Consider the following 27633-nt stretch of genomic DNA (forward strand, 5'->3'; position numbering starts at 1 on the left):
ATCTAAAATGCGGATGTATATAAAACATAAAATGGCCCCAAAATAGTCTCGGCACATTGGGTTGAAAAACTAATAAAATTAAAACAGGTCCGGGTCTAGGACACACTACCCAGTCAGAGTAGCCCTGAGTTTCAGAGCCTGCACTATAAAGATTGCCACCCCACGTGAAATTTGGGGATTTGCGTCCACAAGAAGCGATTTCAAACAGTCTTCCTTAGATGTAATGGTGGACGGGATCAGGAGGAGGAGCTTAGGTCTTATTAGCTCATAAATAGGGCAATGGAAAAAGAAGTGTATGAAGTCCTCTACTTCATTCATTGTGCATGGACATAAACGCTGAGTAATGGGGTCTTACTCTGGTTTTCAGCAACTAGTATTCAGAAGATCTTGCCTCTAACCACTTCCTCTTCCTGTCTAAGTACTAAAGTTCTTCACCTGTGGAATCAGGTACAAAATAAATACTATAGTAAAATCCACTGTATTTTTTCACGCCTCCTCCCATTTCAGAAGCAGAGCTGTACCTTGGTTCTCAAACGGAATCCGTTCCAGAAGTCCATTTGACTTCTGAAAATGTTCAAAAATGAAGGTGTGGCTTCCAGTTGGTTGCAGGAGCTTCCTGCATTCAATTGGAAGCTGCGGAAGCTGTGTCGGACGTTCGGCTTCCAAAAAAAGTTTGCAAACTGGAACACTCACTTCCGGGTTTGTGGCATTTGGGAGCCAAAGCGTTCGAGTTACAAGGCATTTGAGAACCAAGGTATGACTGTACATAAAACAATCTATTCAGCTCTGTTTAGAAATGAGAAACAATACAACACAGGGATGAAAATAGATATGCACTCTACCAGGAGAATTAGGAGACGTGGATCACTTTTCTTCTTTCTAGTGATGAATTGTGTGGTCCTTCTTTGGTCTTGGCATAACTGCTATATTCAAGCAGATCAGCAGGGGAAATTATGGACTTCAAGTGACGGATGAGTATTTTAGGCTGAAATGAAGTACAATTATTATCATAGCTGGCAGATGGCAAATGAGAGAGTGAGAATTGGTGAAGAGGGGCTCTTATACATAATACAATATTTGCAGTTCAATTGCGAACTGTCCAATGGAACATGAAGTCTATGGAATGAAAACTATAATTCACCCAGAGTGCCAAAACCAAGTGAAACGTAGGTATGTGTGCGGTAATTTTGAGGAGAAAAAAAGGAGGAAAGTTCATTGCGTCCTTTTTTGAAATAGGTAGGACATCTTCCAAATGGCAATGGTGATAGAGTGACTTGTCACATAGGATGCCAACTTGGACCTCTGCTCACCCTTGAGAACACCTAGATAGGTTGGGAGCCAGGCAGGAGATAGATGCTCCTTCAAGTATCTTGTTATGGAAAAGGGATGACAGTAAAAGCTGTTTGTGGAAGAGACTCCCTTGGGAGGTGGTGGTCTCTCCTTCCTTGGGGGTTCTTCAGCAGAGGTTAGATGGCCATCTGCCATGGTTGCTTTAGTTGAGATTCCTGCATTGCAGGGGGTTGGACTAGATGGCCTTTGGGGTTCCTTCTAACTCTACAATTCTGTGATTCTACGAAATATTTATGTAACACTTTTCAAGTGCAGCATATTCCACGATCCTCCTCTCATTCATCATTACTTTGCCAGTTTCATAAACACTCTCACTTTAGACTGACTTGCTCAAGGCCACCTAAAGAACTCTTCTCAGAAGTGGAAATTAATTCCAGGCCTTCCAAGCCCTGCTTTCTCTCCATTGCACAACAATAAGGATAAAAGCTTGTCTGAACTAAAAGAAAAGAAAAGAAAAGAAAAGAAAAGAAAATTACCTCTGAGGGCGAGAATGCTGAAAGAGAGATGTAATGCTTATCCAAATAATCAGGCCCTAGCTGCAGCTTTGTCTTTGAGGAATAGGCCTGCATTTTCTTTTAAAAATTACAAAGGCGATATTCAGTTCACATGCTATTGGTGGCTGTTAACCTTGCCGTTTCAGAGATGGGCTTTTGATGACTACTTTTATGAAAAGGAAGGAGTCAATCATTTCAGCACCAGAATAAACACCCTTAGGCTTTTTACTTTGGTGCTAAACTGAGGAAGCATCTAGACTCTAGAGAATTAAAGCAATAGTAACAAAACACATCTTGATGTGGGGCATGGGTGCATTTGTTGCTTTAGCCATGTCCCAGGTAATGTCATCATGATCACCTGAAACATTTGCACAGTTAAATTTGCATATCGTAATTACTTTAACAATTTATGTGCCCCTCTAGCAGGAGATTACATTTTCCAAGTGAAAACATAATGTTATGCATTTGGGGTGTTAAAATGGGTGCCGGACCCCTCTAATCCCTGGATCCAGCAAGTGTTGGGATTTAATCAAGGCTTCTCATTCTTGGAATAGCCAGGCTAGCCTCCTGGTGAGGTGACATCCTGGATGATGAGCCATTGTGGGGGGGGGGGGGATTAAGGGGTTCAATGCAAGACGACAAAGGGGTAGAGGGCCCTCCTTCAATAGAAAAAGCCAGCATTTGGAGTTGAAAGTGAGTGCAATGTTTTATTTATTTTATTTTATTTATTAAATGTGTTCATCTATAGATCTCAGGACAGTTCACAGCACAAAGGCACAAGATAAAAACACTTCATTATACACCTTTAGGCGTCAGGCAAAAACCTTCCTTTTTAACCAGGCCTTTGGTTGATCTGATTGACCTCCTATACCCTTTTAAATAGTGGCACTTTTTTATTGGGTGTTATTGGGTTGTTGTTTTTATTATATATATTCAGTGCTTTTTTCTGGGGAGACGTGGAGGTACGCATACCCCTAATCATTTTGTGAATCTAAGTTTGGCCTCGTTGAGGGGGAGTATTTCAATATGAGTAGGAAAATGAGAGTAACCCTAAACATTTTCAAAAGGGAAAAAAAAGCACTGTATATTTTGTGGCTTTTATGTTGATCTTTTCTGTGACCTGCCCTGAGACCTCTGGCTATAGGGCAGAATAATAATAATAATAATAATAATAATAATAATAATAATAATAATAATAAAATACATAATAAAAAAGAACAAAAACAAACCAATCAATACCTCCCCACCCCGAACCTTTTCCCACCAACACATCTGAAAGGGTATAGGATGTTAATCAGCCCAAGGCCTCGTTGATGGCAAGGATTGGCTTCTCTCTATCTGTGAATCCAATCCACAAAACAAGCATCACAAAATTATGCCTTGAGGAGATTTGGAGAGATTGAATTTACTGCTATCAGACAAGTACATCAGTTGCACAGGATAATAGTGTTGGCTTCTAAGTTTCCTCCCTTTTTCTTAATTAATTTTTTTGCCATAAAGGGAAAATGTCATGCAAAATATATACTTAATTATGATCTCCAAGGACTGTATTTTGTCCAGTGGAAGGCACCCAAAATCTACACGGGATGGTAATTTTTGTATCTATGGATTATTTCCTTGTGACTGCCTTTTGTTTTGTTATAGTTCCTAATGAACTATCATCAGGAACTATCCTAATGAACGCCGTTGATGTGGTGTTAGTTTATCAACCACCGTTTGGCCTAATTTTCCTCAGCTGTGGCATACAGGAAACGGTAAAGCCCCAGAATAACTTCAACGCGAAGTCAATGTATTACATTGTGTTGCAATTTCTTACTGTGGCCAGAAGGTGCCTCTCTTAGCACTCTTCATCTGGGCTTGGAAAGTGGGGCAGGCACTGAAGGGAGGGAGGAGAAGAAAACAAGTTCTTTTGATGTGCGATGCTCTGTACATCTGCACGGCATATGGGATAGAAGTGGAGAGAAAACATTAGGAATACTATGGTACATTCCTTCTTGAAATGAGTCACATCCACAGCATACATTTAAAGCACATGGCTTCCCTCAAAAACTCCGGGGAACTGTAGTTTGTTAAGAGTGCTGGGCATTGCAGCTCTGTGGGAGAGCAAACTTCACTTCCCATAATTTTGTCAGGGAAATCCATGTGCTTTAAATGTATGGTGTAGGGGTTAGTGGAGCACATTTTCTATGGCAGGAATAGGTAAGAGATAGATTCTGATTCCTTGAAGGGTCACTGGCCAATTTCCTGAGAATTGCTGAGTGCTTATTGGTTGCTAAACTTTGACATAGGCCCTGAAAAAAGTACACAGGATTCCGTAATGACTGAACAATGCTTTCAGGGTATGCTTTTGCTTTGTAAATGTGAAAATACACCAGTGATCATGACCTTCTACTTAAAATCATGACGACCATAAGACACGTGAGCCTAACAATTACTTGTTGATTCATTTTCATTACTTATATTTACACCTTACCTTTCCACACATAAAAGCACAAGGTGTATAACCACAATGACACACACCAATTGGCATAACTAAATAATAATAATAATAATAATAATAATAATAATAATAATAATACCATTAAAAACACAAGAAATGGTTAGTTTTTTAATGCTGGGCTGCTGAAAATCATTGGTATTTGGGGGCATGGATTCTGCAGCTGTACATCATTTGGTCTCAAGCATATGTTTGCTCTTGATTTTAGGTACCTTGCTGCAAATTTCCCAGTAGAGAAGGTCTGGGAATTCTGGCAGAACTAACTTCCACTTTTCAGCTGCCTACTGCAATGTGGAATCCACTTGTTTTCATTGGTATGACTAAGCCCCTCCCAGCTCAACAAATGAGAATTGAAATGTGAATTAGGGCTGCTAAAACAAAGTTATTAAGAGCAGATCTTAGCAAGCATACAGATGTCTCCACTTATCCTGTTTATTTCTTCAGGAGCCACACAGAGACACCATAGCATTGCTGTCACACAAGTATAGAAAACCTTTCTTAACAGGAATAGGGTTTGGGGTTTTGTTTCATTTTTAATCCTGGGAGAAAACTATGAAGTCCAGGAGATATACCTGAGCTTGCATCCACTTTACTGGAATTACTGATTCTGGTTTTTTGTGAACCCCTGGCCATTTTCTTGAAGTTTTTATTTGGCAGCCAAGGCATGGATTCACCTGGTGTCACTTCATCATAACCAGCGGATAACTGAAACTTTTATCAAACTTTAATTTTTATTTTTGCGATGTCACTTGAGAAAATTGAACTGGACACACTCTCTCCTGAAGATGTGGGTGGCAGATGTTATTCTCAGCCAGAAATTTTTGAGACCAACTTCAGCAATTCACATGTGGATTGGTGCAAACATGAACTTCATTCCTCAGTCTCTTTGCCCAGTGGTAAGCCTGAATTTAAATTCATTTTAAAGTGCCATCTTTTTATCTAATTATGTGTCTGGAATCAGATGTGTAACGGGCTTTTGACAACTAGCAGTTATATGTGTCAGGATAAATTAACAGGGCTGGTTAAAGGCATCCTGTGCAATAGATGGACCATTTAGATCTTTAAGACTTCTGGGTCTGTTTGTTTATAAAGGCATTTGGAAAGACTGCACTTTATATTAGACTTAAGATTTGTATTAGTCCTACAATGTGTTATTATATTGCTGCAATCTGTGCAATTAATCAACGTTTTGAACTGGTAGGGGACACAGGGGAACAGGTGCTGGTGGTATATACAATAAGGACATCCACATTGTCCATCTTCATATACTTTTGCGCTGGTTGATGATCTCTGGCGGGCTAGGGACAAAGGTGAGAGCTGTTTCCTAGTTCTGCTGGATCTCTCAACGGCCTTTGATACCATCAACCATAACATCCTTCTGGACCGTCTAGAGGGGCTGGGAGCTGGGGGCACTGTTATACAGTGGTTCTGCTCCTTCCCCCTGGGCAGTGTTCAGAAAGTGGTGTTGGGGGGAGAGTGTTCAGACCCTTGGGCTCTCACTTGTTTCGTCCTCTCCCCCATGCTTTTTAACATCTACATGAAGCTGCTGGGAGAGATCATCAGGGGTGTTCATCAATATGCAGATGATACCCAGCTCTACCTCTCTTTTAAATCGGAACAACTGAGGGCCGTGAAAGTCCTGTGTGAGTGTCTGGAGGCAGTTGGAGGATGGATGGTGGCTAATGGATTGAGGTTGAATCCTGACAAGACAGAACTACTGTTCTTTGGGGACAGGCTGGTGTGGAGGACTCCCCAGTCCTGAATGGGGTAACTGTGCCCCTGAAGGACCAGGTGTGCTGCCTGGGAGTTATTCTGGACTCACAGCTGTCCATGGAGGCACAGGTCAATTCTGTGTCCAGGGCAGCTGTCTACCAGCTCCATCTGGTATGCAGACTGAGACCCTACCTGCCCACAGACTGTCTCGTCAGAGAGGTGAATGCTGTAGTTATCTCCTGCTTGGACTACTGCAATGTGCTCTACATGGGGCTACCTTTGAAGGTGACTCGGAAGCTGCAATTAATCCAGAATGCGGAAGGTAGACTGGTGACTAGGAGTAGCCGCCGAGACCATATAACACTGGTCCTGAGAAACCTGCATTGGCTCCCAGTACATTTTCGAGCACAATTCAAAGTGTTGGTGCTGACCTTTAAGGCTCTAAACGGCCTTGGTCTGTTTACCCAAAGGAGCTTCTCCACCCCCATTGTTCAACCTGGACACTGAGGTCCTGTGCCAAGGGCCTTCTGGCAGTTCCCTCACTGCGAAAAGTGAAGTTATAGGGAACCAGGCAGAGGGACTTCTCAGTAGTGGCGCCTGCCCTGTGGAATGACCTCCCATCAGATGTCAAGGAGATAAGCAACTATCTTACTTTTAAAAGACACCTGAAGTCCTGTTTAGGGAAGTTTTTAATGTTTAATGCTGTCTTGTGTTTTTAACATTTGGTTGGGAGCCGCCCAGAGTGGCTGGGGAAACCCAGCCAGATGGGTGGGGTATAAATAATAAATTATCATTATTACTTTCAAATGAGATGACAAAACCTCAAAGATTTATCTGGGTCTCTATACAGAATAGCTAAAAACCCTTTTTTCTGCATATATTCTCAGTCCTTCCCAGGAATGGGTCTCACACACATCTGGCCATTGCAAAAGGGAAGGGTCAATATAAGGCTTGCTAATTTCATGACTCCATCTACTTTGACACCAGGCCTCATGTGCAATGTCAACTTTCTCTGTTTGTCATTGGCTTCCCCCTCCCCACCCCCCATGCACACACATTTGCACACATATTATGGTAGGGCAGGTAGGGAAGATGATGATGATTGGTCTTGTAGATGAGCTTTATAGAATCAGCATTCACCAATGTGGGTGTGAGTGGAAGGCGACCAAGCTGTGATGGGGCAGCCAAGTTTGCCATCTATGTGTCTACCCAAATTGGAATCTATGGTTGCCAGTTTCATAACAAACTAGGATATTATAATTGATTTAATATCATGGCATGTTCCAAAAGGGGAACTGCATTTTCTAGATTTGGATGAAATGGGAAACTTTGGTTAATTAAAGGCTGCATTGTCTGATTTCCTGAGCTGTGAAGGGAGGAGTGACAGATCTCTGTGTGAGACATTTGTGGCTCATTATTCCCAAGTGTGACCATCTGAAACATGCCACCACCAACCTAGACTCTTTTATACATTGGATAGATGTCTGCTGCTTTAAAATAGTGATTTAGAAATAGCTGGCCAAGATCTGCTGCTAGTTTGTGAGTTGGTGCCAAAGCACCAGCAGACTGTTATGAGGACACATTGCAAGGGGGGCTGTAGAGAAGAAGAGGTTTTGTGGAAGATTGATCTAGATCTGAATTTTATAGAGGGGTTTCTTTTGCCTACGCAAAACCTGTTTTTTTAATTGAGAGGTCCCTTGGTGCTGTCTCAAAATAAATAAGAAAAATACAATGCAATATCACAAATGTTCATGAGCATCTGTTTAATGAATTGTTGAGAGTATGTACCCACCCACCCATTAATTCCATTCACGTTATTCCTGGCTCACTCACTGAAGAACTGTAGTTTGGATCTCTACTTTGCCTTCCTTAACTGTAGTATGTAGCCTATTTCATAATGAATGTCATCTTACATGACTCACAGGGGATGTCTCTGACTGACTTATGTCTGCACCTGATGTATAATCACTTGTTTCCCCAGGAAGTACAAGCAAAAGAAGCATACCACACCTGAATGTAAACATGGATCTGCTTTCGTTTAGTGGAAAGAGGAACCATCTCATAGGAATAGAACATAAATGTAAACTATAGTAAGCTGTACTTAACATGCACACGCAGATACAGCTTGAAGCAAATGGATTTGGGTTCTTGTTTTCCGCTGAACTTGACTTAGCAATTGCACTTTCTAACCTTAAGCATATCATAGCAGAAACGTTTGAATTAAGGCATATTCCAACAAAGCAAAAGTACTTGTGGAGGATGTGGAGCGAGTCTGGTGAGGGGTGTGGCCTGGGGAAAGAGGGTGTGGCATGTTATGACCCCCAAGGGCCAGATCATGTGGCATGGAGGGTCATGCTTGGCCTTCAAGCCTGAGATTCTCCAACCCTGCACTAAAGTATGGACATCTTGTGTTTAATTTCTCGACGTAGTGCAAGGTATAGCCAAACCTCAGGCAATATTTTTGCTGACTCTCTAGTCCTGAATGTTGCTGCTCACAATGACAGCTGAGCAATGTTGCATCACTGCAGCCAATGAAAGGCCCCCTTTGAAACACTTTTTAAAGTTTTGAGTTTACTTCATTACCATTATCATGCAGCTAAGGCTGAGTCTAGTAATATTCTTCTGTGTTTTTACTTCAACAACATCATTTCTTAAAGACTCATGGATCTGCTTGAAACATTTCCCCAAACCTCATGGCGCTTGGCAAGAGTTTTGTCCGTCTAGGGATGTGTCTGTGAACTTGCCAGACTAGTGCTGAACTTCCACCTTTTATTCTCGCTCTTGCTTCTTCTTATAGCTGACCCCCCCCCATCTGCCTCTCCAGCTCTTTCCCATCCTGACACCATGTGCCTGAGAACTATTTTACTCCTCCTCCAACACTGGTTTGCAAGTCTAAGCCAAAGTTAGTGTTGCACTGCATAGACAATAAGATTGCCAGCTTTTGAACCTGAACCTTTTAGTCCTGTCTTCAACAATTTGATCTTCGGCAACTGACACTACAGGCAATAATATTTCTGTGAAAAGTTTCACTGCTAGTTTCTGGACATTGAACTGATGCTAACGTAATAGGAGAAGGCAGCTTTCCCCACCACTACCAATGATAAGTAGGCAACCGTATAAAAATACTGCATAACTTGCAATTATGCATGTTTGCTTAATCACCAGAGGAGGAAATTACAAATACCCAATATGAATGCACTCACAGACACTGCTAAGTAGCCTCACCTTGCCTTATGGGTGGGCTTGCCCTGAAAATAACACAGTAATCAGGCCGCTAGGTGCCTGCAGGTTAGATGGAGGATCAGAAAAAGATTTACATCCACCTGGACACCAGTCCTCTCCAACTATATCATTCCCTGCCACTGCTCACCAGACTATATGGATTGGGGGGGGGGGTAATATGTGAGAACCAGCCTGCTTTGCCAACTTGGGAATCATATTTCAGGTTCTGTCTAAGCTTTCCCAACAGTGGCCCCAATCAGTTAAGCATTATTTTCTCACAGCAGATGGATTAAAAAGCAACTTAACAACAATGTGTATCATGTTGATGAATGTTGCTCTTGCAAAGAATGACTAAAGTACAATGAGAGATGAGTTGAAAAAGTGACAGCATTTATTATCAGCGTTTTCAGAGCACCAGAACTTTATCTTAATCAGATTCTTGAGGGTTGCTTTTCTTTTCAAATGGCACTGTAATTCTCTCTGAGGTTTAAAGTAGGAAGAAAGTCATTTGATATATATGTTGCTATGGTTTAGCTAAGGTTTGAATGAATCACTGTAAACAAATTCTGTCTGGCATTCCGAATATTGTCTCCTAGGAGAGATTTACACATACCAAGCCATCACCATTGATAAAAATGGGGCTTTGTTACTGCAGCCAAAATATAAGACCTTATTTTCTTAGTTCATTGATTGTTTCTAGGCAGCATCTCAAAGCCCAGTTTTTACTAGAATGCTAAACCTGTATCTGGTTAATTCTGCTTCACACAGAGGCACTTTCTGAAAGTTATTTAGTGTTGTCAAAGCTCGAGATTATCTTAGGCATGATGTTCTGTTTTTATATTCAAACATGCACATCTCAGTACAGAAATGTAACATTCATGTATGTTTCGGATATAACTTTCCATATTTAATATACATGCTCCTCCTGTCCCTCTCCTCTCTTTCTCTGATACAGCTACAAGGAGATCAGAAGCTTCCACGTTAATTTTAAATTAACTATGGTTGGTGAAAAACTGCCAGCATAATAAACTATAGTTTGAAGTTGGCTTGTTGGGTTAGGGATGTTAGGATATTTCCGTTTCACCTTAAAAGGGAGCAGGATGTTTGTGTCACAGCCTGCGTATTTCCTGTTCACAGGATGTTTCTGTTGTGTCTATGCTTTCGTTTCTCTCTCTGTGCCTGAACACTGAAGCAGGCAGTCATGTTTTTTCTCTTTTTTTTATAAAGATTTTTATTGGTTTTTCACCTTTTATATAGACATATGCACACACAAAAAAAAAGACAAAAGACAAAAACATGTATAATTTCAGAAAATCCTATTTTCCTAACCCTGCTCCCTGACTTCCCCCCACCCCCTCTCTTGCATCCCAATTCCCAAAATTATGTCAGCAAATTGGTATTTCTCATCTTAACCATCTTAATATTACACCTTTTATAAAGAAAAATAAATTTTTTCTAAGTTGGACCCAAGTTCCCTTCCATCGATTTCCCATGTTGTCTTAGATAAAGATCATATTGAGTAAACCCCATGGTCTTGAGTATTTTTAAAATTCCATTCTTCCCTCCCTCCCATCCCCGATTTTCGTCCCTTCCCAGTACATGTCCAAAATGTCAGTTCTTAGCCTGGGTTCCTCACGTCCGAGGCTCTCAAGTCTCTTTCAGTCCCTCTCCGCCGGTCTTGTTGGTAATCCTTTATGTCGGTCGTTGAATCTCGAAAGAGTTCTGTCACCATCAACCCATAGTCTCTTCCCATAAGGGTATTTGGAAACAGCTGCTGGAAAATTTCCACAAAGCCTGCATCTTCAAAATCAAAGTCAGAGTCAGAGTGGAGGCCCCAATTATATTTCTTTATTTTAAGTTCCTGTATTCCATAAACTCCCGGGACCTCCACTTTCGTCTTTTGCATCTTTCGCAGATTTGTGGTAGATTTAATCCAAAAGTCTCCTTGCTTGTATTCCACAGGTGTCAATTTCTGGTTGGTACTTTCCAACTTTACTTTCTCTTTTTCTTGTTTAGTCTCTTCCACTTCTTTAGATATCATTTCCGATGCAGCTGTGGATTCTTTCTCATTCAGGTCCTCACTACATTCAGCAGAGCTGCTTGTTCCAGAAGTCAAGGTCATAAGTTGTTTATTCATAGCCAGACTCTGCTCTTGTAAGATTCCCACCAAATGAAACATTCTTTCGATTTCCACTAGTATCTTTCCATCCACAGCCATTGTAATTTCGCAGAGTTCCCCCTAGAGGGAATCTGGTTACTTGGTGTTCTTTTTTCCAACAATCCTCTAACTTATTGTTGTTACTTTGTTTCCAACAATTTTAGTTCAATTGTAACTCATTTTAGTCCAGAGGGATCTTAAACAAGAATTTTTCCGCTCTAAACTGTCCGTTTGACAGCTTTGACAGCTGTCAAACTCTGCACCTCTTACACAAGCTCCAAAACAGGACGCTCCCGGGCCCGGGAGGGGGGGGTTGTTTGCAACAGAAAAGAAAACTTCCAAAACTCCACTCTTCTACTCAAAATTTCTTTTTTGCCAAATCTTGGAAGTTAATGTCTTTTTTAACTCACCCCTCGAAGGGTAGGCTCTCCAGCTTAGTTCTTGTATCATTGCTCTAGATCGTCTGCAAAAGGGGGGGTGCAGACTTCCTTTTAGCACACACCCCGGTCGTCTCAAATTCACAGGATAATATCCTTAAAGTCCAATTCCGTCTTACTCACGGGTTATTCTTTTCGGTCTGAATTTCAAGGAAGGAAGTCAGCGCTCTCCAGTCATGGCTCGCGGCTTCACTCAACCGAGGTAGCGATCGACTCTCAGCGCCACGCCGCCCTCCGTATCCTCTCCGCAGCCTTTAAAAAGGCTCTTCGTGAATCGGAGGGGGTGCTTAAGGCGCCCACCGAGTCTTCAGTCTGCAGGCTTCCACGCCTGTGGTTTTTAAGGGTCCCCGCGTCGCCGGCGCGGCAAAGACCCGTCCTCAGTTGAGCCGATTCCCTCCGCAGCTCGGAGGGAATCCGCCATTTCCAGATCGCGCCAACCCGGAAGTCTCTCCATTTTTTTCTTTGTTCTGACCAACGCTGAATAAACTTAAACAATGCTCTCCTTAGTGCATCTTTCGCTGTGCATTATCTGCTGATAGAGCGTGCATCAGCTCTGGAATGTGGCAAGCTATTTCTGGAGCTCGTGTCGCTAATTGCTGATACTGCGTGTCTACAGGAGATCAATGGACGTCCGGAGGCGACGTGGAGTCATGATGGACTTTGTCTCCCTGGCAGTATCTCAACAAGGACAACATGGCAAATTGTGGATACTCAAGTTCAAACCTCCTTCTCACAGCCTTTCCAGGGGAATGGAGAGTGCTTGAGTCCTGGAGACTCATTCTTGTAATATTAAACTATGGTTTAGCACTATGTGCTAACCAACCTAATATATATCTGAAACAGATTTGACTAAACTACCTGATTTATAACAGCATGTTTGTTTATGTTGTGATGAATTTAACAGACAAATTTGCTTGACATTTTGTGGATGGCTATTTTCAAACACTCGAGGTTCTTAATCAGTATGTATTCCTTCCCCTATTAAGTGGAATAAAGGGTATTTAACAATATTTGCTTTTGTAACGGAAGCTTGTCAACTGCTGTTAAAACCAAATGTGCTGATTGCTTATGGATTTGAGGGAGAAAAATGTACAGAACATAGTAATTGATGTACAATTAATGGTGAAAGAAAAAATGATATTTTTTGCAAGTCCGATCTGTATTTGGGATCTTGGCATTGGGGGGTTGGGGTTGGGGTCATTTGCTTTAACCCTGTGCTCCTTCAGTTGCTAATTGCATGAGTAATGTGTCATCTTAGTTTGGTTCTAAGAAATGGGAGAAGCTTAAACCGAGGAAAATGAGGTTTGCTTGAGGCTATCCGTGACTTCACAGCTAAGTAAAAGGGTTTTTCATGCTGTTGACTATAGTGCTATAGTTTCCAGAACCCTGTTGGTCAATTGGCTTCTTTGGGTTCTCAAATGTAAGCAACATGACTGTACATAGTATTCAAGTCTGCTACAAGTAGGCCGTTTTTCAGCTGGAACTTGCTGGAACTCAGTTCTGGCACCTCTCAGGTTGGCACCATTGCCATTCAAAGAGAACAAGGGAGGTGTTCATGGTGAGTTCTAGCACCTCTTTTTCTAGAAAAATAGCACTGGCTACAAGTATTCAGTTTTGGACCCAGATTATGAAAGTCTTGGGTTCGGTCTACTTGGCCTGGTTTTAATTTTTGCAATAAATGCTTGAAATACAATTTTTCACCATTTTCACTCATACACTATATATATATATATATATATATATATATATATATGCAGGTTTTGGTGTCTTCGGGTGTCTTCCCGTGTAAGAGTCGGGGTGTCTGGGCGACGTTTCGACGAGGTCTCACTCGTCATCTTCAGGCTGGTGCTTTCGGCTTCTTGTTACTGGAACAGAGCAGAATCTGGTGTTTGAGTTCCTATAAATACTGTTGAGGGGTGTGGTGTATAGCCTCCAACGTTCTGGGCAGAGAGGAAGTTCCTAGATTAGTGTGCCTTTTCTTCTTTTGTTCCTTAATTACTTGAGGGATATCTTGAGTGATTTCATGAGTGATATTCTGAATACCACTGGGTGGGTCATTAAGTGTAGATTAGTTGCTAAAGCTTTTGTGTCTTGACCTCTTGAGCTTGTGAAGAGTTTTTCTGAGAAGATGGCTGTGCTGCATTTAGTTGTGCTCTGGCTTGGCTTCGTGTATAGGGGCGAGCTGTGGTTTTGTGCCTTGTGCCAGCCAGATCTGTGTAGGGATTGCAGGGGGGTGCAGCATCCGGAGGTGCCACTATAGTTTGGCTACTGGATGGAGTCTGTAATATGTCTGTGGAGAGGGTCTGGGTTTGGGTCTGGTGTGGTTGATTGGTGACGGCGTTCTGTGTGCCTCTGGTTCTGGTGTCGGTTTTTGTGGGGAGGGCTAATTTCCAGATGTCTGGCAGGCGGGACGTGTCGTCACGCTTGTTCATGTTGTGAGGGTGTTTCTCTATCTCGATGGCTTCCATGATTATTCTCTTGTGGTGATGTTCCATGTTAAAGAGCAATTTGGAATCTGCAAAATTAATTTCGTGTCCTGTTTCTTTCATGTGTTGGAAAAGAGAGGAAGTTTTTTCTTCTTTTTTGACGGCATTCTTGTGTTCTGCGATACGTGCATTTATTCGTCTGTTTGTTTGTCCAATGTACGTGGCTGGGCAGACTTTGCAGGGTATTTCATAGACCCCTTGGTTTTCCAGCTGGATTTTGTCTTTTGGGTTTCTGAGGATATTGGCTATTTTTTGGTTGGTGCAGAAGGCTGTTTTGATATTGTGTTTATGGAGGATTTTGCTAATTTTGTCTGTAGTGCCCTTGATATAAGGAAGGAGGGCCATGCCATTGTTTTCTTCTGTGTCTTGGTTTTTGGGGGGTGTTTCTTTTTGGATTAGCTTCGTAACCCTGTTTTTCTGGTATCCATTGGCGATTAACACATTTGAGAGATTCTGTAACTCAGTTGTCAAGTGGTCTTTGTCAGCCAGGCGTTTGGTTCTGGAGATGAGAGTCTTGGCTACGGAGTTTATTTGTGCAGGGTGGTGGTGTGATTGTGCATGTAAGTAGCGGTTGGTGTGTGTTTTTTTCCGGTAGATAGTGTGTCCTAGGGAGCCATCAGGTTTTTTGTAGATTAGGACGTCAAGAAAGGGGAGTTGGTTGTTGTCTTCTATTTCCATAGTGAATTGTATTTTGGGGTGTAGGCTGTTGAGATGTGTGAGGAAGCTATCTAGTTTTTCTTTCCCGTGTGGCCAAATTACAAAGGTGTCGTCAACATATCTGAGCCAAAGTTTGGGTTTGTGTTCTGACTTGTCTAAAGCATTGGTTTCAAAGTGTTCCATGTACAAATTTGCGATGACCGGTGAGAGGGGTGATCCCATAGGTGCTCCTTCTATCTGTTTGTATCTTTGTCCACTGCACCCCCCTGCAATCCCTACACAGATCTGGCTGGCACAAGGCACAAAACCACAGCTCGCCCCTATACACGAAGCCAAGCCAGAGCACAACTAAATGCAGCACAGCCATCTTCTCAGAAAAACTCTTCACAAGCTCAAGAGGTCAAGACACAAAAGCTTTAGCAACTAATCTACACTTAATGACCCACCCAGTGGTATTCAGAATATCACTCATGAATTCACTCAAGATATCCCTCAAGTAATTAAGGAACAAAAGAAGAAAAGGCACACTAATCTAGGAACTTCCTCTCTGCCCAGAACGTTGGAGGCTATACACCACACCCCTCAACAGTATTTATAGGAACTCAAACACCAGATTCTGCTCTGTTCCAGTAACAAGAAGCCGAAAGCACCAGCCTGAAGATGACGAGTGAGACCTCGTCGAAACGTCGCCCAGACACCCCGACTCTTACACGGGAAGACACCTGAAGACACCAAAACCTGCATATATATATATATATATATATATATATATATATATATATATAATGAAGAGTGAAAATGGTAGGAAATTGGATTTCAAGCATTTATATATGTAAAATCTTGTTCTTGTGACAGCTAATGCAATTAAGATCAATATTCAGCAGCCATCTTTTTCAAAGAGCTGTGACCAGGAACACAAGGCCAAGTTCAAAGCTGCCAAGAGAAATAATTATGTAGTGGACTTGCAAAGTAGAATATAAATTATTAGAAGTCTCTCTGACCTCTGGATTCTGTGAAACCCATTTCATTATTACTGATAGGTAGCAGGATAACTATAGATGTCTTACTGAGCTGTTGTCATTTTTAATTTGGACTTTACCTAGGAGTCCAAATGGAAGTGTAATGTTCAATTAGCATCACATCCTTGTAATAAGAGCCTTGAGCATAAGAAGTAAAATGAAGAGACAGTCTACTATCCCTACTCATGCATGTCATTTTAAAAAGGAAATGGCTAACATTGAGACTCTTAATTCTGAAAGGTAGCTCAGTACATTGTCACCAGTTGAGATTGGCTGTCAGGGAGAAATGCTCACCATTTTAAAAAATGAGGACAATGTCATAGAGAGAGACAGCTTGTACCTTTGTTCCTGTAACATGTGAACAATCCTATTATATGTCCCAAATAAACAGCCTAGGAACAGAATGGAAAGACCCTGGAAGCCTGGAAAGAAAACATTAGGAGCCATGCACATCGAACCTTTCCTGCCCGAGATAGCTGTCATTTTAGTTCCTCCTCTAAGATCACTGAATGTGAAAATAAATAACTAAAATTAAAATATATCTAAGCAGGGATGCCAGCAGGATTTTCTAGACCTAGAAGCAGATTAGGCTCTCTGCTTGTCTTGCAAAAGAGGTAACAGATATGTGCAACATTAGCATATGCTTTGTGCAATATGCAATTTTATATCCTGATTGTGGATGGGTGTGTTGGAAGGGCCAGACACAAGTAATAATATGTCTTGCAGACAGAATGTCAATAGAAGAAGCATTTCCCTTAATTGTATTTCCATACTAGAAATGGCTCCACCTGTGCAATTTTTGCCTCTCCCCCCCCCCCCCCACTTTCCTGGTATCTCCAGTTACAATTGGAAGAGACCTGAAGTGTAGGTGGGTTCCCACGAGGCAAGACACAGTGATAACAGCAAGAACTGCTCATATACATTTCTGAAGGCCTGGGCCACTCACACTCCCAATGTGATTGGCTGTCTAAACTTCCAAGCTGCGACTCATGACTCAGAGTTTAAGGGCCAGTGAGGTAAAAGGTAAAGGTAGCCCTGCCCGTACGGGCCAGTCTTGACAGACTCTAGGGTTGTGCGCTCATCTCACTCTATAGGCTGGGAGCCAGCGCTGTCCGCAGACACTTCCGGGTCACGTGGCCCGCGTGACAAGCTGCATCTGGCGAGCCAGCACAGCACACGGAACGCCGTTTACCTTCCCGCTGGTAAGCAGTCCCTATTTATCTACTTGCACCCAGGGGTGCTGTCAAACTGCTAGGTTGGCAGGTGCTGGGACCGAACGGCGGGAGCGCACCCCGCCGTGGGGATTCAAACCGCCGACCATGCGATCGGCAAGTCCTAGGCACTGAGGTTTTACCCACAGCGCCACCTGCGTCAATGGCAGATTTGGGCCAATGGCAGAGGCCCAAATCCTGAAATGTTCTGTGATTGGATATCCTGTATTGAATTAGAACACAGGAGCTCAGAATCCTTAGTCCAGACTCGAGCTCAGGCAAAAACAGACTACATGAATACATAACACGAACCATGCCTGAAATCCTGGAGAACCAATTCCAGTCAGTGCAGACAATATAGATAAACCAATGGTCTTCCAGAATCTTTCCATTCTGTTCCTAGGCCATTTTGGGGAGACATATAGTAGGATTGTTCACCTTATATGGAGATATAAGGTGGATTCTTATTTACAGTGGTACCTCAGGTTAAGTACTTAATTCATTCTGGAGGCCTGTACTTAACCTGAAACTGTTCTTAACCTGAAGCACCACTTTAGCTAATGGGGCCCCTGCTGCTGCCGCGCCGCCGGAGAATGATTTCTGTTCTCATCCTGAAGCAAAGTTCTTAACCTGAAGCATTATTTCTGGGTTAGCGGAGTCTGTAACCTGAAGCGTATGTAACCTGAAGTGTATGTAACCTGAGGTACCACTGTACTTCTATGGTCTGCAGGGTGGTGAGTAATGACGGGTGTTCTCCATGGCAGGCCCTCATTTGTGAAACTCCCTCCCTGACAGTGCATGTCTGTTCCCTATGCTGATGGTATTTAGGTGCCAGTTAAAGATATTGCTGTTCATCTGGGCCTTTGAAACATGAATGTTTAATCAGATTTCAGCTGCTGGTATTGCACTAGGTAAAAATGTACTATGTAGATGCTTTTATTGTATCGGTTGAAGTCTTACATGGTTTCCACTAAGCTCCTGTAAGAGGAAGGGCAATATAGAAATGAAAATAAATAAATAACAATTGATAAAGCATATTTCCCCCTAGGAACATAATCCACTTTGTGGCCTTGTGTCCCCAGGCAGATAGATCATGGCAGCCCTTGCATGCAATGATCCATGGGATTCTGGCAATATCAGTACATTCACTGGCTCTTAAAAAGAGAGAGAAAAAATTGAATTAGATGCTAAAATAACAAGTTAATCCCTTTGGTACCAACATGAAAGCCCCAGTCACTTCTAGTCATGTTGAAGGACCACATTGTGCTAATATTAAAGATCTTTGTCTTGATTTTTTTTTTGGGGGGGTGGATGCAGCTTTCATATATATAGAGAGGGGGGATTTATATGACTAAAGAGTTGAAATACTCTTTCCTCAAATGCCGAGGGTTTGTTGCCAGTGGGTAATTTAAAGCTCACGCAGAAGTCTAACGTGCTGAGTCATAGACCTCTGCCCTCAAGGTTCATGACTTACATCCTTGCATGGCTGAAACAGATGGAAACTACGCTGGATATAGAAGTTTAATGTTTCCCAAAGGCCCCATTTCTCTTGTGTGCTCTTCCTCCCACTAATGAACTATTTACTTTTAAGATGGGGACAGGGGGGCAGTTCCACAAATCCAAGTCTATTTAAAGGAAAACTCTGCAGTGATTTATGACGGGGCAGCAACAGGCAGCTGTCTTTTTTGTTACGAGAGGCCATCTTTCCTAGAGCATACTGTATAGTAGGCGGCACTGGTTGGCATGCAAAATATGTAAATGGCATTGGCTGATTCAGCAGGTATTGAATTGTGTTGGTCAACATTATCAAGATACAGTGGTACCTCGGGTTAAGTACTTAATTCATTCCAGAGAGCTGTTCTTAACCTGAAACTGTTCTTAACCTGAAGCACCGCTTTAGCTAATGGGGCCTCCGGCTGCTGCCGCGCCGCCGGAGCGCAATTTCTGTTCTCATCCTGAAGCAAAGTTCTTAACCCGAGGTACTATTTCTGGGTTAGTGGAGTCTGTAACCTGAAGCATATGCAACCTGAAGCGTATGTAACCCGAGCTACCACTGTATGCTGGTGTATGGCTAGGAGGAATGGGTAACTTGTCTCAGACCTCCCTCTCACTCCCTTTCTGCCTCTCTCTCTCAGTCTCAGCAAGAGTTTGTTTCTTGGTTACCAGGTGACTCAGCCCCCTCTACACTCAAGCCCTCTCCTCTTCTGTGGGGACAGCTTGCCTATGTCAGCAGACATAGACTCAGCCATCTAAACTCCTCGAAAAAGGACAAGATCCCTGACATTTTTGAAATGGAAAGGCTTCCCTTCCTAACACTGCCTATTCAGGCTTGTTTTTATTCTACAGTATAGGCTAAGGGAACACTAACAAACAACAGTGCTATGTGCAACATTAGAGAGCAGGGGAGAAATTTGGTTCTGTGCACCTAGTTTGTCTAATCCCCCCCCCCCCCAATGCAGATGAAAACACTTCCATTGCACTTCTCTAAATTTTGCAGTGCAATTCTTCTGCCAAAATATGTTTACAAAAATGTATGTATTAGAGAGAAGTGTGCATAAAAATGCATTGATTATAAGGCTGCCATACGTCCCAAATTTCCCAGGATTTGTCCTTCAAAAATTGCGTCTGGGTGGAATTGTCTAAATGCGGCTTAAAATGTCGGGGGAAACCCAGGTGCCTGGTATTCCATATCGGAAGTGTTGGAGTTTTTGGTGATTTTCCTTTTTAAAACTTTTTTCCTTGGAGATTTTGCCCAACAACTTTGGGCCAAAAGAGAAAGAAAAAGAGCTCAACAACCTTTGTATCCGGATTTTCGCTTTTTGAAATATGGCAACCCTAACTAATTACTGAATTATATTAGGAAAGATGGCTCACAAACATGGGCATATTGGGACAAATATACACTAAAATGCTAACAGACTTTAATGAGGAATTTATTAAAAGTGAAAACTCATACAGAAATGTGGTGAACTGAACAGAAGACCGGAAAAATAAAATAAAAAATGCAGAGAAACTAACACTGAGAGTCATCTACCCCTGATTTTAAAAGGCATAATGTAAGACAAGAAAAGAAGCATAATTGGTAGGGTCATCTTCATTCAGCTTTTTCTTCAGGGGTAGAGTGCTATTGCTTATATACTTGTCAGGGAACTGACATCGGAGCTAGAGGCGGAGGGAAGGCTCTCAAATGATGCTGGAGAAGGGCCCAGCAGGGAGAGAGGCAGCTCCGCAGATGGGGAAGCAAATCAGCGCAACACCAGGGATATAGAGGGGCTGATGGGAGAATCGGCGAGAGGGCTCCAGGACTCTTCACCGGACACCAGAGGGGAGAGCACAGGCCCTCTGCTACCCACACCCACCCTGCGCAGAAGACTTCCGCGCAGAGAGAGTAGGAGGAGACTGGGTGTCAAACAACTTTTATGTTGGAAAAGATTTAAGAAACGCCCACTGACGGATTCTGCTAGCGACTGAGGCAGCCACGAAGTGAAGGGCTGCCCAGACTGAAAGGTTTAGCAAGGCAACAAAGCCTGGAGAGGCGGCAACTTACGCACGAGCAACCCATACACATTACAATACTGAAAACAGCAGCACTCAAACACAAATAAATATGCAACAGGGGACTCAGAAGACTTCCAAAGCATGCTCAAGAAAAATAAAATATACAGTGATAATAATGAAAAGAGATACAAAACCCCCAAAAGAAAGAAAGAAATGAAAACTTAAAAATGAAAGAAGATACAAAAGCCCTCAAAGAAAGCAAAAACTGTGCATACCTCATGAGAGTGGAGAACGTAAGAATAACCTGTTGGATCAGGCCAACGGCCCATCCAGTCCAGTGTCCCATTCTCACAGTGGCCAACCAGATGCCTGGGGGAAATCAGGGAGCAGAACATGAGCACAAAGGCCCTCTCCTCTCCCATGGTTTCCAGCAACTGGTATTCCGAAGCATTGCTACCTCCAACTGTGGAGGTAGAACACAGCTATCCTGACTAGTAGCTGTTGATCGCCCTCTCCTCCATGATCCTCTTTTAAAGCCATCCATCATGGTTGCCATCACTGCCTCCAGGGGAGGAGTAGGGGACAAAGCAGAAGTGAGAGAGCTTTCTCTTGCTCCCCACAGCTGCTACTTCAGCTCTGTGCAGTTTTTTTGTATCCCAATGGGGAAAGAGGCCAGCTGAAATCTAACCAGGAGCACTCCTGTTAGAGGTCAGGATCCACAGCAGTATTTTGTCACAGATCTCAGCTGTATTTTTAATGTATATATACATATAACGGATGTTGCTTCAGAGCTACTTCCTACAAGTTAACAACGACCATCATGAAAAGCATGTGTGCTCATGGTTATCTTATAGGCTTTAGATCAGTTTCATCCAGTGTCATTTCCAGCTGATGAAGTCACACTTAGTAGAAATTTCCCATCCCACATAGTGTTGGTTTCCCTCTCACTTTGTCAGGGGACCGTGACAACCAGGGATAAGATGTTGGCCAATGGGGATTTGTCCTCCAAACAAATTTCCCTTGGGAAGACTCAGCAGATGGGATTGCTCATCATTTCTTGCGTCTGATTGATCACCATACAGTGGTGCCTCGCAAGACGAAAAGAATCCGTTCCATGAGTCTCTTCGTCTTGCGGTTTTTTCGTCTTGCGAAGCAAGCCCATTAGCGGCTTAGCGGATTAGCGCTATTAGAGGCTTAGCGGGCTTAGCGGATCAGCTGATAAACGGTTTAGTGGCTTAGCAGATCAGCTGATAAGCGGCTTAGCGGATCAGCTGATAAGCGACTTAGCGGATCAGCTGATAAGCGGCTTAGTGGATCAGCTGTTAAGTGGCTTAGCGGCTTAGGATCAGCTCATAAGCAGCTTAGCGGCTTGGGAAAAAGGGGGGGACCCCGCAGGAACTCGCAAGACATTTTCGTCTTGCGAAGCAAGCCCATAGGAAATTCGTTTTGCGAAGCACCTCCAAAACGGAAAACACTTTCGTCTAGCGGGTTTTCCGTCTTGCGAGGCATTCGTCTGGCGGGGCACCACTGTATTTGGTGTCAGGAAGGAAGTTTCCCCAAGAACAGCTGACGTTCCCCAGGTCAATGTCAATTTTATGACATGGTTTTCTTTTGACTTTTGTGGCTTGGCACCTTCTGAAACACATCTATTTGTGGCACATGAAGGTCTGGAAGGATCAAGCATGTTTGTTCTGAGGAGTTGGTGGCTGGGTGCCCCTTGCTCATGACAAGACCTTTTGGATCCTTCCAACTCTTTGATGCTACAGTTCTATGGTATACTGACTAGGGGTGCTCAAAGATTTCATTCAATACACATTTTTTATGGGAAACAATATGATTCATACTTCTGGATTGATATGAACCTTAGAATACTTCAGTTTCCACACTTCTCCAAATTAGAACTGATTAGAACAAAACACCATTGACCAAAGAGAAATGGGTTCTGCACTTATGGAATGCAGCTGTGAGGAACCTATGGCCTGTAGTCCTAATCAGCCCCACCAGAACTCTGAACTGTGCCCACAAGGCAATTTCAGGCCAGTAACCTAATGACATGGACGCAGGTGGCACCGTGGGTTAAACCACAGAGCCTAGGACTTGCTGATCAGAAGGTCAGCAGTTCGAATCCCCGCGATGGGGTGAGCTCCCGTTGCTCGGTCCCTGCTCCTTCCAACCTAGCAGTTCGAAAGCACGTCAAAGTGCAAGTTGATAAATAGGTACCACTCTGGTGGGAAGGTAAACGGTGTTTCCATGCGCTGTTCTGGTTCGCCAGAAGCGGCTTAGTCATGCTGGCCACATGACCTGGAAGCTGCACGCCGGCTCCCTCAGCCAATAAAACGAAATGAGCGCCGCAACCCCAGAGTCGGTCACGACTGGACCTAACGGTCAAGGGTCCCTTTACCTTTAACCTAATGACATATGGTATGTGATGCTTCGATCTGAGATAAGGCTCTACTTGTTCTTTGATGGTAAAATGCAGCAGCAGGTGCTTATGTCTGATCTTAGTGCTGTGACCCCCACCGTGCTAAGACTGGAGATAAGTCTCTGCCTGTTGTCTTGTAAAGAGCAAGCAGGGGCTTGTCTCCAATCTTCTTCCCCACCTCTGATGAAATGTTCAGTTATTAGGGTGCAATTCAACACCAGGCTAAGGTGATTGTTCCATCAGCTCAAGTAGGTCTGTTTGCCAGACAAAACGATCTCCCCGCTCTTTCCCCTGCATTGTGTTCTGGGGGTTCATCCAACCTGCCAGAGTCCTGGGGATGGAGAGGGCGGAAAGTTTTGTTGCACTAGCTGGAGTCATTGTGCTAACTCCCACCAGTTAAGCTATTTAGTTGAATCATGCACTTAATAAATTATTTGAACCAATTAATCCAACTTTGTGGCTGAACGAAAAAAGAAGGGTCTTAATCCCAGTTTATGGAGCAATCATAACATACCGCTGCCACAGATGTGACTCCCTGGCCTTGCCACTCACAGCAGCAGCAGCAGAAGGGGGAAGGGCAGGTAGTATATACACACATATTTGAAATATATAGGAAGCCAAATGTTCTAAATAAAAAGGAATCTGAAAGATGCTTGGAAAATCTAAATATTTTTTTAAATGAGAATTTGGCTGCCTGTTAGTCTCCATGTTTGCTTGTACAATGCTAATTTACTATGAATGCCATTCACTTTGACATCATATCACCAGGAATTGTACATTTATATAAATGTTGTTAATTAGTCTTTTGTTTATCCGATGTTCACTTTGTTTTGCAAGACCGAAAAAAATAGCCGGACCATTTCAGGTCAACTGCCCTGAATTTTGCAATGTAACCTACCTCTCAATGCACTCTGTATTCTGTGAAAGGAACTAGATTCAACAGTGCAATTTTAACAAGGTGGCATTGGAAAAGAATGTCATAAATGAGCATTACACTTCGTATTTTCTACTCTGTATCAACACTGTCACGGCAGAAGAGGACAGTTTAAAGAACAAAGTAGAGGGCAGGAATAAATGGACAGTTCTCAAAATGAAAAGAACATAAGCATTGATATTTTTCAGGGCTCTGTATTGGGTATGGTGCTATTTAATAAATGGTCAGGAATAAGTGGTGATATAGTAAACCTCCTGATAGCACTAAAATATTGAGGAGATGAAAATGAAAATGTACTGCAAAGAACTACAGAAGGAACATGTCCAAACCAGTTGAATTAGAAACGAAATGGCAAATTATGTTCAGTGCCTGTGTAGAAGAGCACTAGCCAATGTGGTTTCATCCAGATATTGTGGATTACCACTCCCATCATCTGGGACCATTGGCCAGCCTGTCTGTGGCTGATGGAAACTATAGTCCAAAACATCTGGCTACTCATAAGGTACTGTTCATTAGGACAACAACTGTCAATTTCATATGCACATTAATATTGTCTGAACTGGTGGGAACTAACAAGTACTGATGTAGCTCTGAGGTCAGAAAGAACCCTTGGGATTCATCATGTTCACTTCCACTTGTGAATCTAAAATTATGGCTCCTGAATCCTTATTGAACTTGGATTTTCATCTGAGCCAGAGAAGAGTTTACCCCTCCCTATCTTTCAATTTACTGGCAGGGCTGGGCCAAGACATTTCGGCACCTGAGGTGCACCACAAAATGCTCCTGTCCCACCAGGGAAGGAAGGGTGAGTGAAGATCTGCATCAGGAACAAGGGTGGAATAAAGATCTACAATGTGAACAAGGCAAATTCCATAGAACTGGAAAGAGTGCAGAGATGATCAAGAGACTGGAGCATCCTCTCTATAAACTAAATCTAAAATGTTGGGGGTGACTAAAAAGGGGGGCATGTCAGAGATTATCAAATTACCCAAAGCATGGAAAATAATGAACAGAGAGAATTCCTTATGTTTCTCATGACATTAGAACCACAGCTTTCCCAAGGGAATTGATTGGAATTGCTTTCGGGAAGAGCAAAAGGGAGTTTTTCATCACTGTCAAGCCAGTGGAATTTGCTGGTGGTTTTTCTGCTGAAAATGATCTCCAGTCCAACCTGCATTTTTTCCCCATGGGAGAAAAGATAAGACTATTCAGCACTAAGCGACCTGCCAATGCATTCTTTATGAATATCAAATAGGCTTGCAAAATATTAAATATAAATTTAGGCCACAAATACTGTGCTTATCATTAACTTTGTTTGCCTTTGTATTTTCATGCCACAAGAACTTTGTTTCTTAAAACACATGATGGCCCTGATGAATTTCATTCCAAAATATTCTTAGCTAAAGCAGATTTAATCACTAAGAAGTTGTTGTCGTTTCCTTGAAAGTCAGCCGTGTCGTTAGATTCGGCGGAGGACGTGGCTAACTGGCAAAGCACCTGCTCTGTTAGTGAGAAATACACAGGGCATGAAGGTTCAGGGGGAAAGAACGCGAATAGGCTAAAGGTAAGGTGGCAAAAAGCCAATTAAACTGTAATGGGAACATATGGAGATTTATACAGTCGCCTGTGCATTCAAGGGGCATGGGAGGGGGTCGCAGACCCACCAAGGCTAGCCCCAAGTGATGCATGCCTATGCTGTGCCCCTGACATAACCTCGTGCTGTTTCTCTGTCTTCTGCACATTATGAAAAAGTGATGTACGCTCATAAAGCCCTCACAACCATATGCACATTTAGCTCTTTCCCACACCAGCCAAATGTATGCACAATAGCAAAGAATTCCTGCTGCATGCTGGGACTACAGTAGACACTCGGGTTGCAAATGGGAGGCACGCTCGCAACCCGCAGTGTCCGCAACCCACAGCTCATTTGCGGGTTGTGATTCGGCACTTCTGCGCATACACAAAGCGAAATTTAGTGCTTCTGCGCATGCGTGAGTGCTGAAACCTGGAGGTAACCCATTCCAGTACTTCTGGGTTTCGGCACATCCATAACCCGAAAACGCGCAACCTGAAGCGTCTGTAACCCAAGGTATGATTGTATTCCCTTCACCCCTGTCACACCACACGAACATTTTATTCATCATAGGAGTGGGAAAGTCATGTGAACTTCCCTAGCAACAAGCTGAGTCCTTGTTGCTCAGACCAAACTAGGCCTGCCTTCAAAGCTGCTAATAGGGTGAGTTTCGTCACATGGTGTCTACTCGGATCAATGTGGTGTTTCAGCTGTTTCATCTAGCTTTTTCGGATCCCTCTGCAGTTCCTCTTTCTCACCTGAGCTTGACTGCTAAACACCAGGTACCAGCCTCTCCCTGCCTGACATTTCCAAGGTGCCAGGTTCAGAGGTAGCTGTCATCTGGTCTCCATAGGCCTGCGCACAGCCAGAACCTGATCCAAACTTTCAGACCATGTGGTCAGGACAGGAATTGTGTTGCTGAAACAAAGGAAAAGCCAAGGGAAGCCCAAGGTTAGAATTGTTTATTCTCATATATAAAAGTATCCTTTTTGTTTATGTTTAGTTCTTCTGCAGTCTCCCTCTGGAATGGGTGTGGGTGTTTGTAAATCTCCTTTGTGAAGAGTGATTTGTAGAGTAAAGACTGAATTAGGGACCTTTCCATTTACGGCCTCTCTGTTATGAAATGTTTTGGTTTAGTGATCTTGGTAATGTAGCTTGTAAAGTGATAAAAATACCTTTTAGCACAAGTTACCTAATACCTACGTACTTCTTGAAAAAAATATTGCATAAGCTAAAAGTGTACAGGGCCAAAATGATCAAGACTACATCTTTGTCACTTGATCTAATTTTATTTTATATACAAATACAGTGGCTCTGGAGCATTCAGGAGCCACAGGTCTGTGCAAGCGTCTGCATGCACAGTCCAAAGCTACTTTTTATCTTTGCTTTAGATATAAAAACTGTAATCGTTTTGATTTAGACCATGGAGCTCTTTGTAATTATAGACCACACTTTTTGGAATGTTTTATTGCGTGGGACTGGCGGAGTCCCCCAAACCCTGGGCAGCTCCTGTGTGGAATAACGACTCCAAGACAACTTGCTAGGGGATTAAAATAGCCACAATTTTATTATGTTTCAGATGCGGGTAGACCTTGGCTCAGGCATTGGGTGTTTATCCCTCCCAGTCCCCCGTCAGGGATCTGGGAACATCAGGGTTATCCATAGTGTGTGGGGGGGGGGATGGGCTGGCTCTGGAGAACATATTCAAGCAGAGAGAGCCCACCCCTGTTACTCTGCCGCCGCAGGGGAGAGAAATGAGAACCTCTAGGCGTACGACCAAAGCCTCCCCTCAAAACAACCCCTTTAACGGGGAACCCTGGGATCACCTCCGCAAAGAGAAGGGGGACATGGGTCACCACTACATGCCCACCCCCATTTAGCAACGCCTCCCCAGGCGGGATTGGGTAACTGGCTGAGGTGGGCAGAGACTTCCAGGTATCCCACCTGGGGAAGGCCAAGCCA

The 27633-nt window shown here is 43.0% G+C and overlaps 1 protein-coding gene and 1 long non-coding RNA gene across 3 annotated transcripts in view; one reads left to right on the top strand and one right to left on the bottom strand.

Moving 5' to 3' along the window:
• Positions 1-876: 876 nt before the first annotated feature.
• On the bottom strand, positions 877-21324 carry LOC309527815. Its single transcript, XR_014217372.1, has 3 exons — positions 21018-21324; positions 1827-1922; positions 877-985 (listed from the first exon to the last, which is right to left on the bottom strand). It is a non-coding gene; the product is annotated as an uncharacterized lncRNA (long non-coding RNA).
• ANO3 (anoctamin 3) overlaps positions 4746-27633 on the top strand; it is a 242787-nt gene continuing 219899 nt past the window's right edge. For both annotated transcript variants that reach the window (XM_082231876.1, XM_082231877.1), the window contains exon 1: positions 4746-5237. In XM_082231876.1, the coding sequence (XP_082088002.1) occupies positions 5084-5237 (154 nt within the window). In that variant the 5' untranslated portion in view covers positions 4746-5083. The remainder of the gene's footprint in view (positions 5238-27633) is intronic.

Source organism: Podarcis vaucheri (genome assembly GCF_965113315.1).
Source record: "Podarcis vaucheri genome assembly, chromosome: 1".
NCBI lineage: Eukaryota > Metazoa > Chordata > Lepidosauria > Squamata > Lacertidae > Podarcis > Podarcis vaucheri.